Source organism: Calliopsis andreniformis, chromosome 4 (assembly GCF_051401765.1).
Source record: "Calliopsis andreniformis isolate RMS-2024a chromosome 4, iyCalAndr_principal, whole genome shotgun sequence".
Taxonomy (NCBI): domain Eukaryota; kingdom Metazoa; phylum Arthropoda; class Insecta; order Hymenoptera; family Andrenidae; genus Calliopsis; species Calliopsis andreniformis.
In genome coordinates, this window is record NC_135065.1 from 7,712,905 (window position 1) to 7,729,365 (window position 16,461).

Below are 16,461 nucleotides of genomic sequence, written 5' to 3' on the forward strand. Positions count from 1 at the left end.
AATTAAAAACCATCACATCGACTTTAATTTTAGACAAATAAATATTCCTTTATCTGTCAGAGAAATCCTCTTTCATACTACTTGCAGATACATGCTTCAAGTACTATTCAGTACAAATAAATTTACCTACACTAAACAACCTGAGTGATTTACAAAATTGATCACTTAGGAAACAGCCCACAATGTGAACAAGATCACACGCGCGAGAGGAGCTCGCAATGCGAATTAGAGCTAAAGTAGATGAAGAACAAAATGCAATCAAACAAAGCCAACCCCATTACCGCGATAGGATTCTAAACGAGGATCGCCATCGAAGGGCTGCCTTTGCCTGAGTCTCGTGAAAGGAAGCTAAAACGAATCGATTGTAGAAGTCGGCAAGTTTTAACTCAGAGAAAACGCTGGCAACAGTCAATACGAGCAAGTTTGGCGTTCAAATAGGAGTTATCTCGCGTGTCCCAGAGGAACAGGATTTTCAGACTAGCATTCCAGTTCTTTGAAGAGCAGCAGGCGGTCTTGTCCTCGGCCAAGCGACATAACCAAACACAGCGTCACGGTGGTCAGTTTCCACGGATGCTTTCGCAGCTGTGTATCCTCTTCGTTTCTCGTTAAGCGGATAGGGAAACGTCTCGTCTTTACGCTTTCGAAAATTCCGCAGCGTTGGTCACCGTAGGGTCACAAACTCACGCGATTGCACTGGGACTAGAGGAAAATTTCAGCTCCTGGTTTTGCTAGGAAGACCACCTAGGGGCACGCGGTTCCTTTGGATTATAGAAAATTGCACTTTGAAGCGAGTTAGCTTTGATACTCGTTATATCTTGTTGACTGATTGTACAACAAATCTACTTTAATTCTACAGTGATCCTTGATGAGTTCTATTGATGTTGAAGACTACTGGAGTAGATGTGACTATGTTCTACTTGGGTTTAAGATTGATTTTTAAAGAATTCTACTTGGATTCTACACTGTTTACTGAAGAATTTTACCTAAGTGTAATTTAAGGTCCACTGTGCTGTATATTAATTGTTAATGAATTCTACTTGAGTTCTAAATATATTCTACTGCTTGTATTTAATTTTAGTTTGAGTTTAACCTGTATTCTACGCAGATTCTACATTTCTGCATGAGTTCTATCTACGTTCTGCACAGATTCTACGCTTGTACCTGATGTCTACCTGTATTCTGTACAAATTCTACAATTCGACATAAGTTCTACCTGCATTCTACATAAATTGTTGGCCACTTCTATCAGAATTTCTACACTGTTCTCCAACTTCTATTTCAATTCTACATTAATTGCTTATGAATTCTACTAAAATTCTCCCATTATTCTACATTAACCCTTAACAAGTTTCGCCTGTAACCCATTCGTTTAACCACATTCCTTAATAAATTCTACCTGACCTCAAAAAGGTGATGTATTGATGAATTCTGCACCATTCTTACCAAGTTCTACCTGACTGCTCCACTAATTCCCGCTAAGTCCTAGGATGGTTCCGCAGAATCTCCCTCGTCTCTCGTTAAGCCGACACAGAGATATCCCCCGTCTTTACACTTTCGAGAGTTTCGGTTCGTGGGTCACCGAGAGGTCGCAAACTCACGCGATTGCACCACGACTATACGACTGCTCCGTCCCTGTATTCGTCACGAGAACCACCTAACTAGGACACGGTCCCCTTAGCATTCAGAAAACTGCAGCTCGAAAAAAAGCCAACTGTGGTGACCAGTTTCGTTTCGAGTAGTCGCTCCTTCAAGACCAGCAATCGAGTTGATTCTCGTCGCATTTTGCGGCACGAGTTCCCTGCAAAATGGAAATAGAGACTCTGGAAAATCGTACTTTATCGCGGGCAACGGAGAATCCCCATTGGGAATCGTCTCCTGCTTGCCGCGGCTGAAAATCGAGGACACGCAGATAAAGCGGAATTTACGCGCCGCGTCGGGTCGCGTGCTGAACGAAACGCCGAGACAGCGTTAAATCAAACGTGAAATATACTCCTACCGTCGGCTGGGTAAAAATGGACAATGGTAGTTCTCGATGGTATCTTGTATAATTACCATCGATTTATCTGATAACTCGCGGACGAGATCATGATTTGTAGACTGGCGTTTCCGACTGACTATTGTCACGGGCCAGATCCTAGATTAAGGTTCACACGGTATTGGAGAAACGTCGAATCGCTACACGGCGGCCATGACTCGTGGAGTAATTAGAGGATAATTGTGACTGGATCGCAATTAACACTGCTGTATCGGATATCCGTTTAATTGGTCACGTGTCTTCCATTTATCTACATGGATCTCGAAGAATGCGAGGTGGGGGAATGTATTGTTTGTCGATCATTCCACCAATTAACTGTAGCAATTAATTAATAGCAACGAGATCGTACAGTTTAATGGGGCATTCCAGTTGAGAGGACGAATAACAGAGACCTCTTTGAGAATTTTTTCCAAAGAAACCATGAGACTTTTTAATACGACGATTTCGCTCACTTCTTTATTCGCGTTTACAGAATAATCAACAATTTTTTTAACACGCAATAATAAAAATTGCAAAAGTTATGTAACTTTTAAAACCCCTTAAAATAAATATGTAGTCACACATATTCAAATCTTATCAGACACGCAAGTAATTCTAAAAAAACTGGAGCTTTTGAATTTCCAAATTAGCTATCAAGTGAAACTTCATCCCCCTTCACTAGCTCCCGCCATTTTTCTCGAAAACCTATTAAACAAATACCTCGCAGTAGCGCAGTATTAAAATCTTGAAAATTATTTCCAGAATCTCGACGTTGCAAACAGCCCCGAAGGCGGGTCGCCAAACAAGCCAATCCCCAGAAATCACGAGAGCGTCTTTTATCAGCTCGGAGAAGCTGCTTGCAGAGAAAACAGAGTCCTCGTTCGCGCCTCCATTTATTATTACGTTGGGCCGACGTCAGCGGAGAAAAGTTTACCGCGTCACTCCAACATTCTGCGCATTCTATCGATAACCAGCCATGCCTGGGGAATTCCTTTCGCGTAGTCAAAGGACCTGGACGGGGGCCTCTGTGTACACAGGCCAAGGGATCGTTCGCGAGCTAGGGCTACCACTGACTACGAGTGACTCAGCTATTCAGGAGGATGCCTCCTAGGTGGGAGTTGCTGTCGCAGAATCTACATCCTAGCTGACTCAAACGCTAATGACCAGGAACATTACCTAACTCCGAGACGGTGCATAAAACAGGAATTAGCAAGCAGCGACAACAAGGTCGAGGTTTTCGAATAGTCAGCGCCCCCGCTTCCTTGCAAGCTAAATTGATACTGATAGAAGATCGAGGCCTTATCAGATCTTCCCCGAGCAAAGGAAAGGTATCAGGAAACATCAAGGAACTTTCATTTGATGGAACCTTTCCTCCCAGCCGAGAGGGCGGAAATTAGTCAATTCGATATCTCAGAAAGGAAATCAGTAAAGTGGCTAATTGGAATCCCGGTGTCGATGGTATTAACTCACCCTCTTTCCTTCTATCATAGATCCAGCGGGAGAAGCTACGTTTCCAGCTTCTCGTTTCGCTTCCTTTCGAACCTGGACACCTCTTCTACCCTCTGAATCTCCTTTCCCTCGGCTGTCTCGTTCCCAGACCGAGACGCTCGATTCAATTTCGTCCAGGGTTGGGTCAATGGGTAACGAACGTCGCGAACTGCTCGCAGCGCCGACGCTCTCACAAGGGAATTTTTTTGCGCTCTGGTCGGGGTTAATGCCGCCCCCCCGTCAACCCTACGCTTGACCCATATTCGTCGTCTCGTTAAAACGTGAGGGTGAAAATGTTGGCTCTCGCGGGCGTCAATTCTCTACTCAAGGTCGGTCGCCCTCGCGTTCCGTACCATCGATCGGCGAGATTGTACTGGCGAGAATACCTTGTCCCCTGACGATTTAAATCCGCTGAACTTACGAACCCTGCGGGATAATTTCGTCGGGTATTGCTCGACGAAAGTTCGTTTCAAATTGGATCAACTGGCGACGGCAGTTCACTGTTGCTGACGTTCACTGCGTTAATCTTTTCCTAGGGCTGCGTCAAATTTCATTAGGGATGATATTAAGTGTGTTCAGTGATGGTGTGATTTGAGTAGGAGGGATTCAGAAGATGGAGGTGTAAAGGAGATTTGTGGTTAAGGAGCAGGGTGAAGACAGTAGATTTTTTGGAGATATAAGACACTCACGTTGAGGAAGACTTCTAACTATGTATTTTTCATTATCTTTAAACAATTATTATGGTTAATAGTGGACGATTTTCTGGAGATTTTGATGTCGAAAATCTACTTGAATATTTATATCTACTTGACTTCTCCTAAGTAGTGCCTGAACTCTATAGAGATTCTGAATACGTTACCGAAGTTTTATACAGATTTTTAATTAATTAGTTCTGCCTAAGTTCTATATTGATTTCTGAATATTTCATATTGAGGAGAAAACTTTAGACTGAGTTTCGAAAACTTTACGCTAACTCAAAATGAATTCTATATGCTGAGTTTTTACAAGTTCTATCTAAATTGTATACAAATTCTGTATAACTTCTACCTACATTCTAAGCTAACTTTTTTGTGATACCTAAAACTTGTCTAATTAAAACTCTTTACTTCTCCACTAAATTAAGTTCTTCATTTGCCACTGCTAAGAAACGACACAAATAAAACGAAGTCTTGAATATTTTGAATATATTAGAACATTTTTATGAAGCACACATTTGACATACAAAGTACTCAAACGATAAATGGACAGTGTATTTCAAAAATATATGTCCATACTTCAGGAGCTGAATCTACACCCCTAAAACAAGTAAAAAATATTTCCCACGGATGAAATATTTCCTACAAAAATATTTCCTTTACATGTCCTACATACCTTGCTTTTCAAATTATGAATAATTAAAGAAAAAGTTCGAAAGTATCCGTCACCCATCAGAATTTTACCTTTGAAGCCATTTCAAATTTACTGATTATTCAATGCAACTGAATAACATGCAGAAACCACAGTAAAGGTAGATTCAGCTTTCGAAGCATTGACATGTATTTCTGAAACGCCCTGTATTTTCGTAGGCATCAAATAACTTAGGAAAGAAAGGACAAGCAAATACCAGTGATTGAGAAACGTCCTGATGATGATTAAACCATCGCCATCCAATAGGCGTTCGTTTTCGAAATATCCGTGGCTCGAACCTCGTCGATTTTCCGCGCGATCAAATTGAGTTCGTCGGAACATAGATTACGATGATGGCCTCGTAGCTGCAGTTTCCGTATCCGAGTGTTCGAGGCCGACGAACCATAACGCAATCCTATCTCGCGGCTGATGCTTCGATTCGTCGCCAACATGGCTCGCCGTCCCGTTTCTGTCGGCGCGGATAAAACACGACGCTCCTGACGCGATTACAGCCGCCGAGTCGCCTGGAATTCGTCCCCGATATCGTGTCACATTATGCACGCTGCTATCGCGCGAATCACCGCAACGTTGCGTAACGCGCGATACGCGGTCAATTTACTCTCGAACCTAGCTCTCAGTGATCTGAATCTTTGACGTCGTTCGCCAGGCGAATCGGCAGCGAGAGTGACCTGTTATTTGCGGAGGTTTGTTGTTTGGAACGCTGGATTGAATGGAGGAGGGTAATTGGGCTGAAAGGTGCTATCGAATTTGAAATCTGGTTGAAGCTACTTTGAAATAATATACGTAGAAGCTTGGTGTATGACTGCAGTATGTATGTGTGAGTATGGGAATACTCTATGGTAGACTTGTACTACTTTTTTTCGTGGCGAGATCTACATGGGTTTTGCTTAGATTCTAAGTAGATTATATTTAAATTCTACTTAAAACTTTCCTGGATTCTACTTTAATTCTACCTGGACACTATTTAAATCCTGTCTGGATTCTACTTTAATTTTACCTGAAATCTACTTGAATTTTGCTTGAATCCTACTCAAAATCTATGTAATTCCTTCCACATGGATTCTACCTGTATTTTATTTGATATCTAGCTGGATTTTACATAGGCTCTACCTAAATTCTACTTTCATTCTACCTGAATTCTATCTTGATTCTACTTAAAATCTACTTGAATTCTACTTAAAACCTATTTACCTTCTTCCTGAATTCTACTCACAATTTACTTGAATTCTACCTGGATTTTACCTAAATTCTACATGGATTCTCGAAGAGATAAGCCGAAATTTCACACTAAATATTTATACGCCCTAAAATTCTACATTGGCTGTTTATAATAACCCTGAATTCTAACCTACCTCTCCCACTTAGTCCTAAAAATCGCCCAAAAACGTTAAGTTCGTTATGAAGATATCGGAGTCTTGTTTAAGGTCTACCAGTCGAGACTTACAAAGCTTATAATACCCTTGCTGATGAATTGGCCCGGTTCGACGGAGCGAGATGAAACCCGCAACGAGAACGAAAGTTTAGCTACTTGGGGCATCCTTTTGATTCGGTGAAAGGCTTCTCACGGCATCTTCAAAGAGTTCCTCTCACAACACGGGCCACCAGACCGTAAAAACAGAAGGGGAACCGGCCAGCTTTTAATTCCGAGCGAAGTTGAGCGCCGCCAAGTCCACGCGCTGCGTGCACCTCTTCTTCCTCTTCGTGGTGCAAAACCTCAGAACGTCAGGTGCCTCGAGATCCTGGATGCTCGTTCCTCGCTCGTTCTGCGTAAACTCGCCGCCGTCGTTTAGGCGTCGAAACCCATTGCTTTCTGCCTCGCTCTGTAGAGCCATTCAGGTTTTAATTGTTTAACTCGTTGCCTGGCGATGGTCGACCACACTCGTAAAAAGAATTGCGTTTAACTTGCTCTGTTGTTAATGTTTATTTAAAAGAGTGAGACTGCTGTTCTGCAGGCTTCAATTCCCCTGAGTGGTTAAAAGAATCTGTTTATTCGTGGCTTCAATTTTTTAAAAGACGTGGGTATCACGGATGCGCATTTTGAGACTCTGTTTCCTAATACAGTAGTATGACTAGATGATAGGTCAAACTTGGGGTAGAAAATTTGGTGAAAAGGAACCCGCATAGTTCTGATCCCCCAAAGATTGTTTGCTGACGAGGTGTTAAAGTACCTTCGAATGTTTCAAGAATGTAGGTCTTCTTATAATAAATTATAGTATAAGAAAAATGTATATCTTTGAATTAAGATGGAAAGGGGCTTCGATTCTAATTACTTCGTAATCTAGCATTCTCATTGACATTCACGTGTACTAGCGGAACATCGCAAATTCGAAAGGAGGACAGTTTCGGCAGCAGAATTCCTCTTCAACTTCAAAGTTTAGAGTTCGACGAGATTCGGGGCGGAACCTCGACTCTCTTCACTAATGCTCTTTGACTTGTGCCCGCGCTTTTACTTAGCCCGGTGGGCTATGAGCCGCGGAATTAACTTTCAGAGGAGCTCCGACTGGAAATAAGTCCAAAAGAGATTTCATAATCGCGTCGCGTCACGCCAGTGATCACAACCTTCGTTCCGCGAAGCCCATTCGTAGAAACGTCGTTATCTGTTACGCTCGTCAAACAGAAATTCGGTGCCTCATGAATAATATCCCTTTCGAGACACACGGAACAAAAAATGGCGACAAATTGAAGTGCATGTTTATTATACTCAGCAGCGAATGTGAATAGTCCTTTTCATGCATATTTATGGTCGTTAAGGTAGAGTTACCCGTAAAATCAACTCTAACTGTGTTACATTATGCATAGCTATTGTGTTAAAAAATGTACAAGGTAGCCTCGCCGAGCTGCTGCAGAATCCTTTTTCTGGGACTTTTAAAAAAGGCAATAAAAGTTTTACCTCGTTAAATAGTTTTCTTTACGCTCTTTGATATCACGGAGGAAATGCTACTATGCTAAACAGTTTTTTAAAAAGAGGGATTTAAAATGGATTCGTGAGCAAGAATGATGCATAATTAGATAACCAAGAAAATACTTAAGAATTATTACTACTATTATGGAAGATGCTCTATTTTTTCGCCTTAGAAATCCAGTAATGACGAAATTAATAATACAAAGATTCTACCGAACATTAATCAAGCGAAGATCTCCTTCGCCATTTTCAAGAATCTCCTAAACAATGTGTCACCAGTGAGCCTTTTCTAGAATATCTAAGAAAAGAACGTCAGAACTATCTAAAGAATTAAACAAAATTATAACTCTCTTACCATCAACCCTTATCTCCTCCCACAACCAGTCCTCACTCTCATCAAACGCCTAAAATCCCGCTACAGCTTTCAACACGTTCACAAATGACGCAGAAAGATAAACTACTGCAAGCATTCCAAACTCCCCATCTCAACACCCCCACGCCCAAGGCGTCCCAGAAACCATAACCAAACGTTCATCGTCCAATTTCCTCTGGGGATAAGAAGACGGATAAGGTTTTTCCACGAGCAACTAGTTCGAAATGATAATGACGAGGGTCAAACCGAATCCCGAGCACTCTGGGCGAGCAGCGGAAGCGGCTGGAACGTTGCCAGGATCGTAGCTGGATATCTGGGGAGTCGATGCCTCCTGGAAGGACAGGCAAGGAATTTAGTTCCCTTGCATGGGAGATCCGTGGAGTCCCGCTCGATCGACAGCCATCCTCGGGATGCCACAGCACTCGCTGACCCGACCCCAGCCCCAGCCAACTTCATTTTCCTTCGGGACACGTTGACTCGACAAGACGTCCGCGATATTAATCCAAGGGGATAGGGAGATACGCGGCCGACCGGCTGGCCTCGATGTTACAGCCAAACTACGGGCTTGGAACTCCGTCCAGCGTCACGTGCAATTTCCTACAGCGAGATTGGAGTCTTCTTGGAGAAGTTCGAGGGGTCTCGCGACATTGGTTCAAGTGGAATAGTGGGGAAGAAGGGAGTTCTCGTAGCACAGAGTGGCACCTACAGTATATGTCCCAGTAGCCAATCGTAATATGTGAACATGAATGTTAATTTTAGTCAATTTTAGGCTTGAATTCTAATGCGATAGGTTCTTGTGTGTACTTGTGAATTAAGAATAAGGATTTTTAGTTCCTTAATATATGGTACACGTGTGTTTTAATGTACGATTAAAACTGTGATCTCTAGGGGAAGATGTTTAGGTTGGTGATACAGAGGAAAGGGGTTTACTTGAATTCTACTTAAAATCAATATAATCTCATATCTCCCAAGACACAATGGTACCCACTCACAAGGCAAGTCTAAAGTCTGGTCGTATCGTGTATGGAGTCTATATAACTTTTGCAGCTTGACAGCTTAATTACATTTCATTTTTTAAACATAGGTAGCTAATGTCTGGTTCCAGGTACCACTTGGCACTAAAAGAACTCCTCCCAAAGATTTTGAGGAAGATTCTCAGTTTAGATCCTTACGTCTATTCGAAATGAAATGGATTATAAAATGATGTGCTTCAAGTTCGCGTGACAAATAAAACACACGTAACATTCCGAAGAATCAGTGCTACTTAATCACACAACGTAACCAAATGGAGGCCACGCGAGAATTCGTCCCAAGGCTGGGACATCACATAGCTCGCAGCTATCTGCGCGGTCGCCCTCCCACGCAAACAAATCATCGCTAATTTAGTCCCCAGAGTCCGCAGCGTGATTCTCCGCAAGAATCGCGCGCAAAACGCATCGCCACGCCCAGGAACGATAAACGAACGCGCCTCGCGTGCAGGAGATAGGCACGCTGACAAACTTGGCAGCGAAGTTGTCTGCGCGGAGAATCGCTAAAGGTCCAGGAAACCTTTTAAAAGTTTGCGCAACAGAAGTCGAGCACCCTCTCCGCGTCCCTGAAGCACGACTGAGCAGCGAAACAGCCAATCTTCCGTGACCTGTCGCCTTTCCAGGACTTTTTACGCGCGACTCCTCGACGATTGTCGCCAAGTAGCTGGCCCGCCCAACGAAACCGCAAAATTACAGGGGCTTAAAGAAGCCCGCGTTCCCGAGGCAAATTACGAGTCCCGAGCAGAGACTCGGTTTGCAAACTAGATTCTCGCCTCTATTATTAGCGGCATCGCTCCTCCAACTTCAGCGAGTCGAGATGCAATGGCCCGCTGCTCTTCTGGCGTAGTCATTAAACCAAATACGGAAGCAGAGATAAAGGGAGAGTTCTCGTTACAGAGGGCTGAAGGTGTGACTTTCGATAGAGTAAGGAGGCTCCTTCCGATTGGTAATTTGATTAAAAGAGTTGCTCGCTCCTTTGACTATTGGAGGACCTTGGGTTCCTTTATTAGGGAAATTGGTGGACGCTGGGTAGACATTGATGGACGATATCAAAATACTGTTACTCGTGTGTCAAAGGCCTGGAACAGTGTTTGACGTCATGTTGCAGGTAGGTAATCGCTATTGAATTTGCAGGTGCAGGTGAAGGGTGCACTAAGACACAGCAGAGGCGTGGTAAATTGATAACTTAGAAGGAACTTCCCAAGTGGTGTGCTTGGTTGGGAAAATTTCCAATATTTTGTAAGCATTTAAATACTCCAAATTTCAAATATTCAATATTCAGACATTCACATCTTTTAAACATGTGGAACATACAGAATAATTTCAATTATTGACATCTACTAATACATTGAATGTACATCCACAAAATGGATACTGACGTAATCAACTGAAGAGTTCTTCAAATTGACAAACACTTACTATTATAAAAATTCAGCACTCCACTTCACAAGTTCACCCCATTAACTAAATATCAGGTTTTCCCATCAGCAGTGGCGTATTTGAAATGAAATACAGATTTAAGTTACAAAAAATGTAAAGAAAGGTTTACATTTTTTAATCGATAATATATTCACCATTATTGTCTACTATAATTTCCCATTTTGCCTAAAGATTTAATATCTCGCTTGCCATTAATGGCAAACTTGCTTCCCTATTTCATTTCAGATACTTCATGATATACGAAAACATGATAACCTTCAGAAGTACCTGAACAGAATTATGTAACATACCACAAAAAAAGAATAATAAAATTCTAATCTCAAAATTACAGGTACCTCATCAATTTCACGACTATTAAATTTCACTCTAGAAATTAAGCGAGAGGGTAACAAGGGCACTCGTTGGCCTCGCTGTACCAGAGTACCTACACTGTCTGCATGCTAGCACGTTTCCCCACGTTTCGCGAATAGAGTTCTCGCGAATTGGCTCGCTTTTTGTCGACGTTTCGGTCGTTTAACACTCACTGGGCGATGGCGGATTGCGGTTCGCGCAAAGGGACGATTTTGCCGCGTGTTGCGCGGCTTCTGCGGCGTTCCACAAACCAACGTCGACAAGCAGACGAACCACCGCTAACGATGGTTAACGATCTTCAATGAAACAATGATCGACGACACTGTATCCCGCTCCCAAACCAGCTAATGCAAATTCGCTCCCCATCGATCGCCCCTTCTGTCTGCAAATCGATTCCACTTGCACACGTGTACAAACAATGACAAATATATAAAGTGACCGCAGCGTACATACGAATATTTACAGAGATAATGAAAAACTCTGGAAATGAAACAAGAAATATACTAAAATAAAAAAAAAACGTTCTGTAATAAAATATCCCATCCATCAAATTTACAATAATAAAAACTTGTGTCACACAATATTTCTCTCTTTTATCTACCCTTCCGGTTGCATAAATATTCTAACAAAACATTACAGGCACCATATGCACAGATTCATTTGTGTCATCTGTCACGGGACATAAAAATTTCAGTTCACCCAGGGGATTCTCATTTGTCAAATTTGGCCCAGCAGTGGCGCAAAAGAAAATAAGAAATTATCTCTCTGTAATAATGGACTGAAATCCCGTATTCCCAAACGTGACGACAGTCACACATTGCCGCGTCAACGCGTTAACGAATCATCCACGCGCTGCATAATTTAAGCCGACTTCGGGAGAAAGCCCAGCGTGGTCGCACATCCGCAATGGGCACCGACCTACTGCGTCGATTCCATCCACCTATAAAGCCCAAGGGGGATGACGCGCTGGTGCGACCGAGGGTCGGTTTTAAGCGTTTCCACGTCGATGGAATTAAGATCGCGTCAGTGGCGAGACCTCCGCCCGATTCGACGCGAAATAGCTCCAAACAGTTCGGACAATTACGCTCTATTAATTTAGCCTGACTGTTCCGGTCGAGTTAACTGAACGTGTTTCGCGCAACACGTGGAATAATTCATGGACCTATGAATTAGTGGAGAGGTTAACGGCCCCGAGCAATTGCCGAGTTTCGTGCTGTGAATTATCGAAATTGCTGCGAGTATTACGTAAGAAACATTCATTGCTCCTGTGTCGTCCTAATTATATTTATGTGGCCTCTGTTAATGGGTGGGAGTTGTTATCTGGATTCGATTATAGGAATTTAGGAATTTGGATAGTGTGAGACGAGCAGAAAGTAGAGAGAAACAGAGCTGTGTTAATGGACTGTAATTCGATGACTCGTTTTGGATACTTCGAGGTTTTATTTGACTGAAATTTGGGGGCCATAAGAAATTTAGTGAGACATAAAGTAACTCTGTGTATTCCTGTATTAAATGACCAGTGAAGGCTACGTGTGGTTAATCAATGAAGGAGAGTGATAAAAGGTTGTATTTTGCTTGGATTGAATTGCTTGGTTTAGGAAGCAAGCATTGGATTTTTGATTGATGGAAACTTGAAATGACCAAAACAGAGTTTTCACTTACAGAATATTAATATATCTCTGTTACTCGTTACTTTTTGTTATAGTATGTAGAGGGTTCCACAACAGGTGTCAGAAATATGAAGGGGTGATTCTACACGCCAAAATATGACGAAAATGAAAACGCCAGACTGCGTGTGAAATGTGTCCCATGTCAGTTGACTTATTCTACTGGCTCCGCTGCGTCTGACTTGACTCGTGCACACCATCAGTAGAATAAGTCAATAATGTAACTTCAGAATCTCTACAGAACTCACCCCACTGACAAATGCTTCATAAATATCTTACTTACCTCGTTAAGTGAACATGCATGAAGTCTCTCTATGTTCAATTAACGAGGAGCCAAAGTATTTCCTCCAAACCTCGAAAAAAGTACTCCTGATGAATCATTAGCAGCATCGACACCATGAATCAACCCTTTTCCCACTCAACACGAACCCTTGAGTGGAAGCCCTGGAAAATATCTTTGGTTTTCCAAGAACAGGTACTGTCGAGGGTTCCCAAGATTTACGTGGCGGTCAAAGTCGATCGCGGAACTACCCTCGACTTACGTAATTACATCGATCGTTCTTCCACAGAAACAGATTCGCGTGCCCCCGTGATTTGTACGAGGGGTCTATCGGCGATCACGAGCTACGAATGCTTTGGTAAATAATTCCTCGAACCGAATTGAATTTCAATCGAGATTAATTCTAGCCCTGGCTCGCCTTTACGAGAAAACGCTGGCTGCTAGAGGAGATACAAGGCAATGGCCGCGAGCAAATGATATTCTCTGTTCGAGAGGCTTTCCTTTGATAAATCGATCCTTGCGTGGCAGGGAGGAAGATCTCCCTAGATTCCAGGAGGGTGGAAACGTTCCTCATTGGTGGTCAGAGAATTAGATATTGTTACTTTTGTGTGGAGGGTGTCTATTTATATGGAAATATTTATGGTATCGAATGGAACTAATATATTTGATCACGAAATGTTCAATATGTCAATAGCAGAACTAATTTATTATGGATACTTCAGAAGATATTGAGGGCAGGTTGCAGAAATTGAGTTATATTTGGACTGCAGATTTTTATACAAAATTTATTTTTATAGATAAATACATTTTGGAAAACAGAAACTGATTGTGAGTTACAACAAATATTCTTTGCAATATATTGGTCCCTCAATACCATTCAAATTGCATGTAAAATATTTTTTGTGTCGCCACAACTAGAAAAAAAGATATTTAGATTGCCTTATTTAAGTAAACCACTCTCTATAGTGTGTATTCTGTAAATTCATAAAAATCCTTACTCTACTTATATTATGCAGACTACTACAAACAAAAGTCAGCATCCCAAAATAACCCTAAAATTCCTGTAAAGTCCCACAAAAAATTCACCCCTCCAGAAATAAGCAAAATTTTCCTCCTGCTCTCGCAAAAAAGTTCCCAAATATGGTGCAATTTTCCACGATCGGTGGTCATTATATCTAATTATATTCGCCTCTGATAACATCCCCGAGGTTTTAACAAACGTTTTAACGCCGAAACCACACAGGCCACGGTAGCGGCGGTTTCTCGGCTGGTGATTGTCCATCGTGTCGCGAATTCCGCTCACGGACCATTGTAACGAGTCTGGGCGAAACTTCTTTGGCCTCGAGACGCGAGTTTGTCGAGAGGCGCACGCTCCGACTGCTACACTGCCATGCACGACGACCGATGCGGTTTGTCGCGCGATGTCTCGTCGTCCTCGCCTTTGTACCCTGCCGCGACACGGGGTAACGTTACCACGACACCCGTTCTTGAACGTGATCTTGCCACTCGAGTGTCTCACCTGTGTGCGTACACGCCACACGTGTATAGGTACACACGGTTTACGGAAGATGGGTTATGAAAGCTGCGGCTGTTGACGAGCTGGGGCGGTTTCAACCCTCGACTGAGACGCGATGCGCTTTGAGCGGTGTGTCGTAGTTCTGTGGGGTGGGGGTACGTGGAAGTGGTAAACTTTTAGATATTCGAGGCTGAGAATATTCACGTATGGGAGCTTCCAAATGTTCGAATATTCAAATTTTTGGATATCTAATCATTCAAATGCGCCAATTTTTTTAAAAACTTAAACATCCCAATATCGAAATTTTTTGAACTTATAAATATTCAAATTTTTGAATGCTTAATCGTTAAATTTCTAGATATTACATTTTTGCATTATTCCAATTCTCCAAGTTTCCAACGTTTGAAATACCTTTCTCCTGCTCCAATAACAAATACCTATGCTCTTTTAATACTCATATCAAATATCTCATATCAAACCATTGTCATCTCTTCAAACTGTAAGCTTCTTACACCCAATAGCAATTTATCATTTCATTCCAGCACATTATCTTGAATAGATACTAGTATTAAACCATTCAAAAACTAACTTCAAGCAAAAAATAAAAAATATTCTCCTCTCTCGAACCATTCAAAAGGGTTTTAAATGATCGACAAAAAACGAGGGATCCTCAAACACTCTCTCCAATATGTAAATCAAGAATAACTCGAGATAAATAAATCCCACGACTCTTTCCTCTGGGGAACGCGAGCTTTCCATTAAAAGGTGTGCGTGCAGGAGCATAAACGAGGGCGCGAAATGGCAGGAATTTCGGGGGTGCGGTTCACTTAAGAGCGCGTCTATAATTTACGAGGTCGAATGGGTTCGAACCGCCCCCATTTCCGTCCTCAAAAGGGGCCGAAATGCACGCGGATGCTTTTCCGCGGAGCCACTTTGCGCGGATTCAGGCGAACGCCTTGTGCTCTGCAACTGTTGCTTCCCCTGCGGAGGTGACGATCTCGAGGCTGCTTCCGGGACCTCAGTCCTCGAGCACACGTGTCTTATGTGAACGCTCGAAATTGCTTGCCATTTGCTATTGAAAATCCATAGGGTGATTCCAAATCGTAGGCCATTTGGATAAAGGACTGTGTCTAACGAACACGTGTTTGTCCCTGCTGTATTATTAAGCTTGCAGACCTTTGAAAAGTGAAGAATTTAGTTGAGGATTTTAGTCTAATTCTGGTCTGAGGGGAGAGAATTCTAATTCTGTACCTGGAGAAGGGACTCACAATGAGTTATGTATAGAAGGTGAGTTACGTAATTAAAACAATGTTTCAAATAGAAATTGCTTAGCATCGAGAGTCTGCTCCTCTTTGGTATACTCTTAATACAAAACAACTTTCGTTTGACAGATTTCTTCATTTAACAAATTCAGATGACACAGCTGCTTGACTCACCCTCTACAGTAATCTCTATAGTCTGTATATATTAGTCTCCATCCACTATTTCTGCTATCACCACACACCACTATCTTCACTGCAGTATAGTAATATAGTATCATTTGTTTAATTTACATTTGGCGATAATGAAAAAAGAACATATTCCATCCCATTTCAAATTATATGCATATTACATTCTTTATACTGCTCACAGAATTTTTTGCATCGTCCAGCCGAGTGATTTCTGCACATGCACTTTTATTTTAATTAGAAAAGTCGCTTTTATTTCCTCTCACAATAGCATAACTTTTTTCTTCTAATGTCACGAATGCACAGTTCAGCGAGATACATAAAATTTTCCGCCGTGAGCATTTATTCTACCCAGTTCCCTCGAAAGCGTCACGCTAACAGGCGAGCCATTTTTTGCGAGGTCATACCACACGCACGAGGTTAAAGGTGCTCTAGATATATTCGCAAGAACGCTTCGTTTCGTCAGGAACGCGTGGACACGTTTCAGAGAGAGAGGTTTCGTGGATTCGTGATCCAATAAATTTACCTGGTTCATCAATTGAAATCG

The 16,461-nt window shown here is 42.2% G+C and overlaps 1 protein-coding gene across 7 annotated transcripts in view; it reads right to left on the minus strand.

Moving 5' to 3' along the window:
- LOC143177829 (uncharacterized) overlaps positions 1 to 16,461 on the minus strand; it is a 72,545-nt gene that overhangs the window by 37,179 nt on the left and 18,905 nt on the right. Inside the window, exon 1 of one of the 7 annotated variants that reach the window (XM_076376059.1) lies at positions 1,444 to 1,623. The exons of 5 other annotated variants lie outside the window; for them this stretch is intronic. Coding sequence is in view for 1 of the 2 variants with exons in the window: in XM_076376053.1 (XP_076232168.1) it covers positions 1,675 to 1,798 (124 nt within the window). In the remaining variant the exon portion in view is untranslated. Of the gene's footprint in view, positions 1 to 1,443; positions 1,624 to 1,656; positions 1,799 to 16,461 lie in introns of those variants that run through there. One more of the 7 variants, XM_076376053.1, reaches the window with a different exon arrangement.